The 15,946-nt window shown below is 42.4% G+C and overlaps 1 protein-coding gene across 8 annotated transcripts in view; it reads right to left on the bottom strand.

The window, feature by feature from the left end:
* The window catches only part of PDE1C (phosphodiesterase 1C), a 382,013-nt gene that overhangs the window by 75,538 nt on the left and 290,529 nt on the right, over positions 1-15,946 (bottom strand). For all 8 annotated transcript variants that reach the window (XM_053661833.1, XM_037126507.2, XM_053661810.1 and 5 more), the window contains 4 exons: positions 14,558-14,740; positions 13,548-13,614; positions 7,413-7,529; positions 5,292-5,432 (listed from right to left, as the gene is read on the bottom strand). In XM_053661833.1, the coding sequence (XP_053517808.1) occupies positions 5,292-5,432; positions 7,413-7,529; positions 13,548-13,614; positions 14,558-14,643 (411 nt within the window). In that variant the 5' untranslated portion in view covers positions 14,644-14,740. The remainder of the gene's footprint in view (positions 1-5,291; positions 5,433-7,412; positions 7,530-13,547; positions 13,615-14,557; positions 14,741-15,946) is intronic.

Below are 15,946 nucleotides of genomic sequence, written 5' to 3'. Positions count from 1 at the left end.
GCAAGCTACACGTGTACATCTGCAGGGAAGATGGGGGTGGGGCCGTAGAAACCTGCAGGGAAAGGACATGGCAAGTTCCCATTGCTAGTGGAAACGTGATGAGCACACTGTGACTTGGATAGGTGAAGGACAGTTTCTTTAGTGATCTGTTTCCACCCCATATCAGCTTTCCATTGCTACCTTAAATCACCATTAACACGGGGCTTAGAGAACGCCTCCCATGCGCTGGCACACCGTTCTGTGGGCGAGAAGTAGGCCCAGTACGGCTGGCTGGGTGTTCTGGTCGGGATCTCCCGAGGCTGAACTCAAGGTGTGGGCAAGCCTGCGTTGCTCTCTGAAGCTCTGTGGGAAGTCTGCTCCCAGGGGCACTCAAAGCAGTGGCAAACCTCACTTCCTTCTCGTGCTTTCCACTCGGCTCGGTCCCTCTTCAGGCAAGCACACTCCCGCCAAACTTGCTTTCTTTTAAGGACTCACATGATCACGTTGGGCCCACCCAGAGAATCCGGGATACTCTCCCTACTTTAAGGTCCTCTGATTAGTAAGCTTCATGGTAGCTGCCAAGTCCCTTTGGACAGCTAATGTAACAATGACAACTCATAAGAGGTCAGAGGTCACATGGGCCAAAATTCCACTGACCACAAACCCTCACAAAAGTGTGCAGTGCTTTTGAATCACAGTTGCCACTTAGATGAATGTCTTTGATGTTTCCCTTACAAGTACGCTGATGCCATCTATGCTCAAAGGAACAAGATACACAACTTCTCTCCTCTAAAAATACAAGCCAATGAAAATTAATGGCACCTTGGCCAACAAAAGCAATGAAAGAGCCCAAGGGACAGCTTTGGAGTTTGGAATCTTCTGAGCTAAATCAAACGCAGACTGGAGCTTGGAGCTTGATTCCTTATGCATGCAATCAACAACGCTTCAGTCCAATTCTGTTCATGGACTGTCTCCTAGATGTGAGCATGATAAGTCTGTAAGTATTCACACATCTTCTAGGCACCTGAGTTAAGCAGTAATGAGTCACACATACAGATGGCAATGAGTTGATGTGGAGGACTGGGCATCGGTTTATCAATGGGGTGTTTTGATTCCCTAGGTGTCTTACAGTCTATAGAACTGCAGTGATTTGAAGCATTTCTCCCCTCTTGGTTTGTAATGAAAGGTTAGAGTCATGGTACATTCTCCATTCATCAGATTGCTCCCACGGCTTCTGTAAGCTTGCAGTGAAAGAAGTTTGTTTTGAGCTGCATTTCCGAGAGAGAGTGGGTGGGAAGTAGTTTCTATATTTAAGAATTATTCTGAATGAGGCCTGAATTGATCATGAAAATTCAATGGCAAATAAGCTCACTCAAGAACATTATGCAGTACATCACTATCATTGACTGCTACGCTATAACATTTATGTTAATGACAACTTGCATTAGCATAAATGCTTGGGAGTTTTTCTTGAGGGCTAAAAAAAGCTGGGTGCAATTCACCTTCGTATCTCCACAGTATACTACACAGTAGGCACTAACTAAATATATGTTGAATAGATGAGTCCGAGGTATGTTTTCACATTTACTTGGATTCTCACTACAATACTTTCAAGTATCACATGTAGTTACTGAACTGTAGGAATACCGATTTTTTTCTTGTTTCTTTTCTTTTCTTTTTATTGCCACAGGCATTGGAGAAGCATGGCTTAAATATTGAAATGCACAGCCTCAGAAGTCAGACCTGGGACCAAATCCTGGCTCTGCTGCTGTGTTAGTGTCCCGGGGCTGCCGTAACAAATGTTACAGAAGGGACGGCTTACACAACAGAAATGTATTCTCTCACAGTGCTGGAGGCTGGAAGGGCAAGATCAAGGTGCTCCTGGCTTGCAGATGGCCACCTTCTCATTGTTCTCACGTGGTCTTCCTGAGATGGTCCTCACTGTGCTTGTGTATGTATGGCCCAATCTCCTCTTCTTATAAGGACATTGGTCATACTGGATTAGGGCCCACCCATCTGACCTCAATTTTCCTTAATTTCCTCTTTAAAGGCCCTTTCTCCAAATTCTGTCACATTCTGAGGCACTCAGGGGTTAGATTAGGACTTCAACATATGGATTTAGGAGGGGAAAAATTCCTCACGTGAGAGACACTTTATGACAGGGCAATATTAACTCTGAATGAATTTCCTATTTTTCTACTGAATTTGTGTCATTTTCTCATTGGTTAATTTATTTATATAATCTGGGTCTTAATCCTTGTTCTTCTATATTTTCCTCAAGTACTACTTCATCATGATGATGTCTTGTACTTACAGACGGTTTTAATAGATTCAAATTAATCTATATTTTTGTAGATAACTATTGTGTGCTAAGGCTTACTTAAGAAAATTTCCTTTTTCAAGGTTATAAACATATTCTCATATTTTCTCCTCATATCAGCAAATCTTTATTTTTGTACTCAAATTTTTCATTCTTTTCTCTGATATTTGATGAAGGATATGAAGCAGGACACAAATAAGCTGTGTATTTCAAATGAACAACTGTCCCCAAAACATTGTTTGAACTGAGTAGTTTTCCCTAGAATGTAGACTCTAGACATGACCTCCTCTTCTCCCCCACAGTTCTTCCTTTGTTATACTCTCCTCAGTGTTCTGTCCTTACCAAACCATGAGACTGCCCACGTCAAGGGTGCCGATGGCTTCCTTGCTGGCAAAGGCAGTGACCGCTTCTCTGTCCTCATCCTACTTAACTTTTTGTCATGCCCTGCATTACTCACCATCTTCTTTTGAGGCACTTTCTTTCCTTGGTTCCGGTGAATCCACACTCTCCTGGTATTTGTCCCAATGCCCCTGGCCACTCCTTTTTAGTTTGGTTGTTGGCTCTAATTCTTTACCTTCCATTTAAAGTATGGGCTGCTCTAAGACTCCCTCCAGAGCCCCTTCCCCTTCTCTAGTCACATGACTTCTTTCAATAATCTCATCTGGTTCTTTGCCTTCACGTAACATTGAGGTGTCTGTTGTCTAGTCTACATGGCTATTCCTGATCTCTTTCCAGAACTCTAGACTCTCCTGGTTTTCTTCCTGCTTGACATCCCCATATGGATGTCTAGGAGGGATATCAAACTCAATGTGTCTAAAATGAAGCTCTTGAGGTCCCTTCCCCCAAAGGCAGCTTTGCCACCAGGCTCTCTCATCCACCCTGTTTATCAAACCAAAAATCTGAGATGTCCTCTTGATTCCTCTCTTGAATTCTCCAAATCCTGTTCATCACCCAATTCTATTACCTCTACCTCAGACACAGAATCTTTGTCCCCATATCCTAGCAACGTTCTTCCTCATCCACACTGCTATCTCCCCAGTGGACACCCACAGTCCTCCTCAAAAATGCAGTCTCAGTTCCATTCTCCACGGTAGCACTTTCCTAATCTTTGTCAGGTCCCATGACTGCTCTGTCTGCTAACCCCCTTAAGTGGCCTCTCACTGCACTTAGAATAAAGTTGGAATTCATTCCCCTGGGCCACATGGCCAGATCTGGCCTGGCTCCTGCTCTGTTCTCCAGCCTTATCTTGTACCTCTGTCCCCACTGCATGCTGTTCCCACTGCACCTGCCTGATTTCTCTGTTCCCTGAATTCAACAAAGCCGTTCTCTTACGAGGGAACTAATGATACTTATATTTACACTAACCCTGCAGTGCTAACTCTGCTGGCATACCTTTCTCAGGTTCTTCACATAGCCCAACTCTAAAATCACAGTTGTCTCAAAATATTACCTCTGGAGAGAGGATTTTCCTGACTACTTAATAAAACTCCCAGTTTTCCCTACGTGGGCACTCTATTTCAATTTTCCACAGAACGCTAGTGAGATTTTCTTTTCTTTTTTTTTACTGGTCTCCTGTCTGTAACCTCCCACTAGAATACAAATTCTGTAAGATCAACAATGTACCTTCACCCTAGAAAAAGAAACTGGCACGTAGTAAGTGCTCAATAAATATTTGAGCTTCATTTTTGAAACTCTAATCAATTCCATTGATATATTTGTCTAGTTTGGCACAAATGCCACACCCTTTTTATGGCTATAGCTTCGGGAGTTATTTTAATATCTAGTAGAGTAATAACTACCCCACCACACACATTGTCTTTTTCAAAGCTGTTTTTTAAGGTTGTAAAATATCTATTTTACGTCAATTTCAGACTCTGTTTATCATGTTTCCTTTCAAATCTCATTGGAATTTTTATTGATATTGCCTTGAATTTAAGATTAGTTTGAGGAAAATTGATATCTATGTAATACTGAGGCATGAGAAACATGGTGTATTTCTCTACTCAGTTAAATATTATTTTGTGCCTTTTGGTTTTAGTTTCCTTTTTATCAGTTTTAAAGTTCTTCACAGGTAATTTATAGATTTTAAAAAACTGTTGAGAATGAATGTCTTTCTATTCCACGTGTTAATTTCCAGTGTACAGGACAGCTATTTTATTTGATCTACTCATTTGTAGTTGGATTTCTTGATTTTTTAAAAAGAGATAATCAGATTATTTGCACAGGATGCTTCTTTAACCTTTTTAGATGCCACACTGCACTGGCTGAGACCCCCAGAAAGATGCTCAACAGCAATCTCAATGTGGGCAGCCCTGCTTGGCTCTCGGGTTTCATTGAACCACCCTTAACTACAACACTTGCTCTAAGTTTCTGGCAGAAATCCTGTGTCACATCAAACAGGTTCCCTTTGTGCTATTTCTGTAATTAAAACAACAGCTTTTTAAATAGCACTTTAAGAAATCAGCTTTGCAGTAAGGAGGGACTGAAAACTGGTGAGAGGTTTGGGGGAAATCCTGCAAAGTTCTAAGGGCAAACATCCCTAACTGTTGAGTCTCCTTCGGGGGCAGACAGAGCACTTTATATCCTCAACACTTCACTCCTGACTGCCATGGTTCTTCTACAAGACAGACCAACTTTCACCATTTTAGAAGATGAGGAAATCCTGACTCAGAGATTCAAGCAATTTATCACAGATCCCAGGATCTAGTAAGTCATTAAACAAGGATTTCTATCTAACTATACTGAGCTGCAAAGCCCACGCTCCTCCCCTGTGTTCCATTTTTAATTCAGTGAAATATTATACCAAGTCATTCAACATGTCCTCACTGAGAAGATAACAAATGTGTACTGAGTTTATGGGCTAATAAATAACCATACCCAAAGAATATCTATCTTGATGCCAATTTGAAGAAGATTTTATAGTAAAGGTCATAGAGACTGACCATAGAGACCTGGTTGTTTGTGTAATCCTAGAGTTCCCATCTGTACTCACCACGACGCCTGTCTTGTAGAGTAGGTAGTGCACAGTCTGGGTGACATCGGCAGCATGCATTAAATTGTGGTATGGATTTTTATGTTTGCTGTACCCCACTTCCAGGGCCTCCACAAATGAGACAAGTGCAGAAATCGGGATCTGAAAAAGATCGGTAAGGTTAATGGGCTAGTGATTTAGTGTCTTTATGTGAGGAAGGAAATCACACAGAATCATCTCAGAGACGTGCAGGGCAGAAGGGTGCGTGTTCATTTATTTCTTAAGCAAAGGTTCAAGTCTTTTCTATCTTGAGAAATAAACGAACACACACTGTGCAGTATATCTCATTTATTGATGACAAAATATAGCGTACACCAAGATCATGAGTCATTAAATGACTGCAAACTAAACGGGCTGCCACCTCCTGAAAAAGGTGCTCTTCAGGAAAAGCAACTGCATGTGCTGGACACGTTAAAATGAAGCAATGTCATAATCTTCTACAGCAGAGAAGAGAAACAACCTGTGTTCTTGTGTCTGTTCCTCGATGATTTATTACAGGTGCCTTGCAACTTGGAACACATTTCCAATTAGCCCAATTGTCTTTCTGTCTCAGATATGTATAATAAATTTACCTTCTTTTTCTACGTGGCAGAAAGTGAAGGGCAATTACAAAATGCCTGTAGAAAACAGGGGACCCTGAAAACAGTCCCTGTATCAGTTTTCTGGATTGATTCCTTGGCTGAGGGTAAATATGAAGTATGATAAAGGAGGAAAGCACAGAGTGTGTGTCTCAGGAGACTAAAATCGTGTTGGTAAAGTATTGAAAGTGGTAAAGTAATAATAAGGAAAATACTACTGTGATGGTTTGTGAGCATCAGTAACATGTTCTTCCTGGACCACAGTCTTCCTCCCAGTCTTCGACTTTTAAAACTTTAAATACTGCCTCTCAGGTGTCAGAGATCAATTTTCATTTTTGAAAATGAAGATTCGAGAAACCTAGGTTCTTGGGGCTGTTCATGAGGGGTCTGTGGACCACGGAAATGCTGGGTCCAGTGGGAGTATATGTGAGTGGGGCTTTGCTCTGAGGAAAGGGTCTGAGGCAGTCACCAGGCTTCCACACAGGATTCTGGTGCAAAAGAAATCAAGGACCAGGTCCGGCTGATGTGGCTCAGAGGACTGAGCGCTGGTCTGCAAACCAAAAGGTTGCAGGTTCAATTCCTAGTCAGGGCACATGCCTGGGTTGCAGGTCAGATCTCTAGTAGGGGACGTGTGAGAGGCAATCACACAGTGAAGTTTCCCTTGCTTTCTCTCTTCCCCTCTCTCTAAAAATAAGTAAATAAACTCTTTTAAAAAATAAAAGAAATCAAGGACCACTGCCATAAACTATTTATATGGCTGTGAAAGAAATACACCCCCAAATACTCAGTCCTTTAGACAGCGATAAGGTACCAGGCTGTCCAGGGAAGTCAGTAAGTTACAGAGAGAAGGCCTGTATTTTCCACAGGCTCATCCACAGGATGACAGAAATCGGAGGGGCGTAGCGTGACAGATGTCAATGGGTGAATTCTCAGGTCGCCTGAGGAACCTGACGCAGCATCCAGAGTCTGTGAAACAAGAGGCTGAAGGGACTGAACCCTGGAAACGATTCAGGCTCTTTACTTAAAGCTGAAGAATTAATTTGAAGCTTGACTGGCTGGGCAATACCAGTGACCTGTCACAGATGATAAGGTAGAGTATTTGTCTGCATTTGAGTCAAGTGGTGGGAAAAAAAAAAAAAAACATTTGCAGAGACAGCAGACACCATTCTGTCTCCGTGCGGATGGCAGGAGACCATACACGAAAGGAGGCTGAAATGAGATCAGCGGGCAGCACTGCGGGAAGTTCCGCTAGTCCAGGCTTCGGGTGGTGCTTCGAGGAAGACGGGGATTGAAATATGCCCCACCAAGGGGCCCGCCAAGCAGGGGAGGAACGAAAAGTTCCCACTACAGAGTTTAGGACAACCGCAGTACAGGCAATGCGTCCCGAGTCTCCCAGGGCAGTTTGGGGTCTATATTAAAATAATTCTCTTGACCTTAGCCTCAAAGTCATGCAAGGATAGATGTGTGTGTGTGTGTGTGTGTGTGTGTTTAATGAGTCACTGACCTTGAAACGGCTGATCAGATCGTAGCGTGTGAGTAATTCATAGAAAATGAATTTCAGTGCGTGGTCCCCGCTGGCTTCGTTGAGGGAAAAGACATCAAAGGACCACTTGTCCACATCCTGCAGGACCGGGAAGGGAGAAAGAACGCATCAGTCCACAGCTGCAAACAGGCTACGCACTTGTCCTTGGGGACATGGCCTGCGGCCCTCACACAGAGTTTACAGACTAAGACTCTAATGCTCTTCCCACTTCCCAAGATTTTCCAACCAGGCAGACCTATATAGCATCTACTGATCAAATATTAAATAGTCTTAATGCTAATAACAGCCACTGTAATTTATTGAATGCCTACTATATGCTAGGCATTGTGATCAGTGATAAATACCATAACTGATCCTGAAAAACATTCTAAGGGACAGATTTAAGTAGTCACATGTTACAGAAAGCTGAGAAGTTACCTAATTTCCCCAAAGCCCCTTCACGAGGGAGTGTCAGGGGCCCAATGGGCCCAGCCCCCGAGCATGGGTTGACCAGATGCCTAGGCTCAGGCCCTGCCCTTTAAACCCCTTCTACTCTCCACCAGGGCTGAATTTCAAATTCTTAATTTACTGACAACCTTCAGTGCTTCCCTACTCTGACCTTCTCCCCAGTCCCTTGGTATCATCTACAGACTTCCTCGTAGTCTGCAGCTGAGAATATCAACCCACTTCACAGTGTTCAGAACCACGCCTGCTGTAGAATACAAAATAATGTGTCACTTCAATCCAAACTGCTGAGCTGAACCCAAGCAGAAAGCCTTCATTTCACGGGTCAGAAAAATGCTACCACTTTTGGGGTCGCTGACCCTCAAATCTGTAGGTCAGTTTACTGAAAAGGGTAAAACTAAACTGAACACACACCTCATATATTGTTTTTGAAGTTCAAAGCCCTATTTGTTTATTAATAGCTACTCCAAAACTCGAAGTCTGTCCAGAAAAAAAGTCCAGCCATTTTTAATATAATAAGAACAGTTTGCACAACAGCGATGTAACGTGGCAGCCAAGGAGAATGGACTGGAATGCGCATGTGTGTGCAATGACTATTTCACTGTTCTAGTCAGTGGGGGCCGTAGGCACCGTTGAGTGAGTATGGGTACTGTGGCTGTCACTTTCAAAATGACTGAGTGAGTAGAGCAACCAATCTGCATCAGATTTTGCCTGAAGCTTGAACATTCCTCCACAGAAACTATTTGGGTGATTCAGAAGGCTGCAGCCAAGGGCACCGGGTGATGGGCGCTTTCATCACGACAACACGCCCATCCATGCAGCACGTCTCCTGCAGAGTTTTTTGGCAAACCATCAAATCACCCAGGTGACTCAGCCCCCCTACAGCCCAGATTTGGCACCCCGTGACTTCTGCCTTTTCCCAAAACTAAAATCACCTTTGAAAGGGAAGAGATTTCAGACCATCAGTGAGACTCAGGAAAATATGACAGAGCAGCTGATGGTGATTAGGAGAACGGTGTGAGGTCCCAAGGTGCCTACTCTGAAGGGGACTGAGGTGTCATTATCCTATTACAATGTTTCTTATAGCTTTATCTTCTTCAGTAAATGTCTCTATTTTTCACAGTGTATGGCTGGGTACTTTCTGGACACACCTCATCAATGTATACACTATCTGATGTCTCTGACTTACAACCAGCTATGTATAAACAAAGCAGTGTTTAACTGATAGTTAAGCAATAGTCCTTTGGTTTCTTATTGTGACAGAGTCTTATTTTTAGTTAAAAAAAAAAGTACATCTGTGACTCGGACAAGAAGGACCCATGTGAGGCCACAGGGCAGGGGCGTCCAGGCAGGACATCAGATGGTGTCTGGGAAGAGACACTGACTGCCCGGAACCGCTGGCTTGAGTGGCTCTTGCCTCAGCCCTCCCTGCATTCCAACATCACCCATCCGTCCCAAACCTGTCCGTCTCCAAATGTCCCCACTGTCAAGATCATCCCAAGGCCACCTGGGGTCTCTCTCATGGCTGCCAGGGGACAGGATAACTGAATTGTATACAGGGGAAACCAAGCTTTTCCAAAAGGCTCTCAAACCACGTTGTTTCAATTCATGCCTGTGGTAACCTCAGTTAAGTTTGCAGTAGTTTCTCCTCCATTATAATAACTAAAGAAATAACTACAAGTGCTGAGCACATTTTTTTGTGCCAGGCACAGTATAAGGTATTTATACACACTTGCAAATCCTTACAACTCTAGAAGTAGATGTGAGTTTCCCCAGATTTACAGATGGCAACCTCAGAGAGATGAAATGAAGTGTCTGATGACATTCACTAGCAGAACCAGGTAATAACTCCAGTGACATCAATTAGTGATATCACTGCCAGCAAATGACATTGTAAACTCCGTGACTACATGCTGTGACCCAGGCCCCATGCCCTAAATACCCACAGAGGGCCCAGGCCACAGACAGTGGGGCCATTTCTGATGAACCCAAGACTTGAAGCTTCATCTTGATGACAGTAATTGGAATTATCACGACACCCATTCTCCGACCATTACACCTGAGAAAAGCCTTCTGACAACTCAGTAGGGGGAACAACACTTTGTCAAGTCTGACAATTTTTAATCCTGTTCTCCAGAATGAATGAAAAGAGAAAGGCTATTGCTAGAAAGAAAGAGATGATCATAGAAATCAAGACTCATTTGGAATATTAGGAGTTAGGGAAATAAAAGGATGAGTAAATAGAGAGCAAGACAGATGCTCTCTCCAGACTGTCGATTTCAGGAGGCCTCAGCCGTTTAGTTTAGTATTGTTCTCAGGGTTTAGTATTGTTCAGAACCACCTGGGGTGCTCGGGGGAAAATGCTGATTTGTGGGTGAGGGACTCTGCAAAATCCTGGTGTGGGGGCTGGAATCTGCATTTAACAAGCACCTACTTTTACTGTTTTAAACCAACCTCCCTCTCTAAACGGACCTGGCCCAAGGACCATTCCCATGGAGAAACTGAACGACTCCCTATCAGTAAGTATAACGTAAAAGCGGCCCAAACCTCCTCATCTCCTCACACTTCAAACCTGGAGTCTATCCAGGTGTCCCTTCTGAGTCACACAAACAGACACCCTTCCAAAGAACAGAACATTTTGACATTTCTGTCATCCCCACCTCCAAAGGCCAGAGATAAAACACCCCAAATTAGAAGCCGTTATCTATTAAAAGCAAAAAATAAAAAGAACAAAAATGTCACATATTTCCAATCTAGAGATTGGCGGCAGCTAATTATTCTCTTACTTAAACGGTGTTTAATGCCAGGTTCTTACATTAATCACAAAGGTTAACATGATAGTAGTAACCTGATGGCTATTTTAGCGAATGCTATTCTCCCAGGCTTTGGGGAAATTTTCTGTAGTAGAAGAAAACAATAGTAATCCCATATAAAGTGCTGGCTGTGAAGTGAAAATAACCCTTTTCTAACAGCATGGCATTAAAAACAAAGAACAACAAAGTATCTATCAGTGTGACCTCTCCAACTCACCTCCAATCCACTGTAAATAAAACCAGAGTCTAAGGAAGTTGGAAAATATTATGTTGTAAAAGGTCCTGAACTTCCCCAGTGCACAGGGGACAGGACCGAGAGAAAAGGCAGTTTGATCCTCACGCACTTATGAGTGAGCCTGTGGAGAGGGACAGCGATTCAGACAGTACTTACTCTTCGTCTGAACCGCTGAGGTTCAGACAGACACGCGTGCATTTGAGCACCACTTTTCCCTAAGCATAAAGTACCAACTCATTCATGCCTTCACCTTTCCTTCCATTATTCTGCATAGAAAGGATGCTCCCATTTGCAAAACATTTTCATAAATTTCTCAGTGCCTGTATAATCACCTGTAGTTATGATCACAATGAAGGAAGGAATTAAAAATAAAAGATGCTTTTAATGTTCCTAAGTGTTCACTGGAATGTTTCAGGTTCAATTATGAAAAAAAGCAGTGCGACTTCCTAGTGGGTGTCATGAAACATCAAATCTTATGTGAAGTGTCTTCACCAATTAAATGGGAAATGTCACTGTAAATCACTGACATATTGGGCATTAAAGTGGGGGTTGAAGAGGAGTGAGAAAAAAACACGTGTCTTCTCGCTGTATCCTTCTTGAGTATCCTTCCTATTCTTAAGATGAGTTAAGAAGAGACATTAAATTGATAAGGACAGATACTACATTTGATCTTAGCTAAAAGGCCAAGGAGCGTTTCACTTGTTCTAATGACTATTATCAACAAGGCAAGTAACAACAGGTGTTGGGGAGACTAGGAAGAAATGGAATCCCCATACACTGCTGATGGGAATGCAAATCAGTGCAGACACTAGGAAAAACAGTATGAGATTCCTTAAAAAAGAATAGCCTACCATGTGGCCTAACAATCATTCTTCTGGGTATCTACCCCCAACATTTGAAAGCATTTATTCATGAAGATATATGTACTCCTGTGTTCACTGCAGTATTATTCACAGTGGCCAGCACATGGAAACAATCAAAGTGTCCTTCAACAGATGACTGGATAAAGAAGATGTGGTGCATATGCACAATGGGCACTACTCAGCCTTAAGAAAAGATGAGACACTGCCATTTGTGACCACATGGATGGAGCTTAAGAATACCATGCTAAGTGAAGTAAGTCAGGTGGGCAAAGTCAGGAACCATATGATTTCACTCATCTGTGGAATATAAAACTGAATGCAACAAACAAAGAAGACAAAAAAAACCCTGAAAAGTCAGAGACAAAGATAATAGTATGGGGGTTACCAGAGGGAAAGGGGAGGAGATAAAAAAGGGTAAAGGGGGTCAAATAGGTGGTGATGGAAGGAGACTGGGCTTTGGGTGGTGAACATGCATGGGGAACAATATACAGCTGATGTGTCGCAGAATTGTACAATTGAAACCTCTATATTTTATTAACCAATGTCACCCTAGCAAATTCAATAAAATTAAAAAAATAGAAAATGGAGAACTGAGAATCTCAATAACAGGGTCTCACAAATTCAGCTAGTGACTATCTCTGAGACAGGAGAAAGGAACTATGAAATACATAATCAAAATGGCCCTAAAAGACTTTTTCTTGACATTAAATTGATCAAGAAGCACTCCCACCCCCAATTCCATGAATAAGTAATTTAAGTTATGTTCTGAACCTACCATCAGGTTTCAGACAAAGGCAAGGACAGCTTTAACCATAGTCAGAGTGCTGGGACGTCCCTGAGCAGGCGGACGCAGCTCCATGGCTACACCCCACACAACGTCAACTGGCCCAGTGAGCCCAGGCCTCAGAACAGCCCCACCCTCAACTCCAGAAGCCAACATAAGCCAACATAAGCCAACATGGCTGGGGTGCCCTCTGACCAGGGGTATAAATCAACACACACCTAGAGGAATATATCTGCTCTGGGACTCTTAGAAATATTCTGTACAATTCCGGGAGGTTACCGGACAGGGAGAATTTTGCAGGGTTTATATTTTAAACACAACCGTCTGTGTGACTTCAAATGGAACTTTTGGGCTCAGGGAGAGTCTTGGGAGAACAGTAGGGTATGTGGAGAGGATAAGGGCTCTGGGGCTGACGTTTGTACCGTAAAATGTCATTGATAGCTTACTCTGTACCTGCAAACCATAGTCCCATTCCTCATTAACTGTGTCTTTTTCACTCTGTACCTGCAAACCACAGTCCCATTCCTCATTAACTGTGTCTTTTTTTTTTCCTCTCAGAGTCTCTGTTTATAAAATAGACTTCGAGTAGGTGATCACATATTGGTACAATTGTGATCACCAGCAATCCTCCTGATGTTGAATATTTATAACCAGATCAGATCTGATCTTCTTTGGCCTAAGGCAGACTGAGTCTCATAAAACATTTTCACTAAATGACTTCAAGGAAGTAGAGAGAAATGAAACCCACAGAGTTTGATTTAATAAAAAATTAGCAAGATGAAAGCTAGAAAGATAGTGATACTGCTAAAACAGGTGAGTAAAAGATAATAGAAGTGAACAGTCAGAAATGACCAGGACATCTCTAAATGAACTATAAGTGCAGATTTTTTAATGACAATTGTAACTGTACTTTCTACAGAGTCCCAAGTGCACTGGGAAGCTTTTCACTGGTGTTACCTTTAATGCTTCTATAACTGCTGGTGGGTAGCTCAGTCCGACCATGTTTGATGTCCGTCTATACATTCTGGCAAAGTTGGAGAGAAAGAAAAAGCAACATTACACCTTACAAAGAAGAATTAGCAGCCCACAGACTTACGCCAAGTATTGACAAATAATGAGAAGTCATGATATCTGGTGACCCAAGGAATCTAAAATGTCTTTTATAACCTTTTTCCAAGTCGCTCAGTGGCCAAAGTGAGAAACTCAAAAGAAATTAACACAATCCCAAACACATGAACTGTTGAAAACAAAAAAATTAATCTATGTGGCTCAGATTGGAAATTAAATTATTAAAATGGGTCACCGGTTCTCCCAGAAGTGAATTATAGTTCAGCACAGACAGGATTCAATTTAGAACTTTAAACAGGACAAAGAACTCCTATGGGCAACCCATTCAGGAGGGCTCTTCTTTAGAACTGCCAAAAACACGCAGGAAAACATCCGCGGGGAGCTGTGGTGTTTCTAAAACCTGTCACTGCACCACAGGAGGACAGGAAGAACAAATCCACTTGCATAACAAGGATTATAGGAAGAACTGATTGATTTCTAGACTCTATTTCCAGGGAAGAGGGGGACAATTCAATTTCAAAGAACAAAATGGTGAACCAAATTGGGAAGTTTCATGGGGAACTCAACCCCTCTCCACAAGCTGCCCTCCCTGGGTCAACAAGCTGTCCCTGACCGGTTCCCAAAGCAGACATCATCCCCACATGTCAAAGGACAATGGATTAGATGATACCCTTCAAAAATGAGAGAGTGAGCTCCAAGTAAATCTTCTTTAGTTAACAAAGAGAATCTGAGCAAAGGCCAAGTTTATCCCATTGCACTACAGAGATTAAGGTAGCTCTGTGTTTGCTGTGTCTCATTCAGACTGTCTCCGCCCAGAATTCTCAGTGTTTACAAAGACACCAAAACCACATCAAAGCAAACCTTCCAGTTTTGGGTCATCAGATGACAGTTGTCTTTACCTCTCCACAAATATCCCAGCCTGCACTGCGTGCACGATGGTCTTGAACCGCGGCTTCTCCTCGCTCCTCCTGAGCATCATCCCCATCTGCCGCGTGAAGGTGGAGGCCAGCCAGTCTCGGACCTCAGAAGGCACCGCATCCGACTGGATGTCACTGAGCTCGTCCTCTGTATCCAGGAGTCGCCTGAACACAAGAAACACATCCACGACACTGAGATGGGACCTGAAGCTCAAACTCTCTGTTCCAACAGCTGCTCCATCTCTCCAAGAAACCAAATTAAACTGGCCCCCAGAACACAGCCCCTTTTTGGGAAGGCTGTGACAGCTCACCACGTGTCTTTCAGGCATGGCGTTTCCATAATTTATGTTTCAGAATGGCTTCTCTACCAGACCAGACAAAGGAGCAGAGTCAGAGAGTCAAGTACTGGCCACCTCGGTTCTGCGGGTCTCAGAACCAGTGCACTCGGGAGCACCCCGATCTTCATTCCTGGGTTCGTGGAATTTGAATGGAATCTGAAACTTCCATTTAAAAATGCGTTCACAGGGAGGTTTATTTCATAGATGGACCATGTGACATTATTTTGTTTTGTTTTAAATTGACGTTTAAAGACTTGGCTATAGACAGCAATATTGTATTATACACATTAAAGTTGCCAGGGGACTAGATCTTAATTGTTCCCACCATAAAAATATGGGGTCCGGCAGAAGACCTGCTTGAATGTGGTTGGTAGGGTAATGCTATGCGTGTAATACTTTATAGTTTTAATTTGAACATCTCACCTAAAATGTCATATGGTGTGCTTGATGTGATATTGTTATGTTGTAGAATAATATGCTTATGATTTTGTAATCAAAGATTTTGTAATAAAGGAAGGGGTGTTATTTGTGCTGGACCCTGTATAATGATTATTATGTACAGAGGTGTTACCTAATGCTATGGTGTAATCACTCAGTGTGTAAATGTATCAAACCAACATGTGGTCCCCCTTAGCCTTAGACAATGTCACATTCTAATTACCTCCAAAAAAGTAATTTTTTTACAGAAGAATGATAAATAGACCATAAAGTACAATATTACCCACATCACATCAACCCAAACGATATCAAACTGATACTCTCTCTAGTTGTATAGAACATCACAGAAACTTAAATGTCTAAGATCAAACAAAATTTCCAAAACAAACAGTGCTTTCTTTGAGCACAGAGACTGTCATCTGTCAGGTGTGCTGAGCTGATTTTTCAAACTCTTTCAGCATAGGTCAGACCACTAGAGCAGAACGTAAATAGTACTAAGTTACCATAAAACTTAAATTGTGTTTCATACTTATAGTAAACCCCACTAAAAATAAGGAGTAAAAACAAGTGTCAATGAAAAGATTTTTTTTTCCCT

Source organism: Artibeus jamaicensis, unplaced genomic scaffold (assembly GCF_021234435.1).
Source record: "Artibeus jamaicensis isolate MK-2021 breed Jamaican fruit bat unplaced genomic scaffold, CSHL_Jam_final contig_1016, whole genome shotgun sequence".
Lineage (NCBI taxonomy): Eukaryota > Metazoa > Chordata > Mammalia > Chiroptera > Phyllostomidae > Artibeus > Artibeus jamaicensis.
The sequence above is the reverse complement of the archived record's forward strand: the minus strand, read 5'-3'. Positions and strand labels throughout refer to the sequence as shown.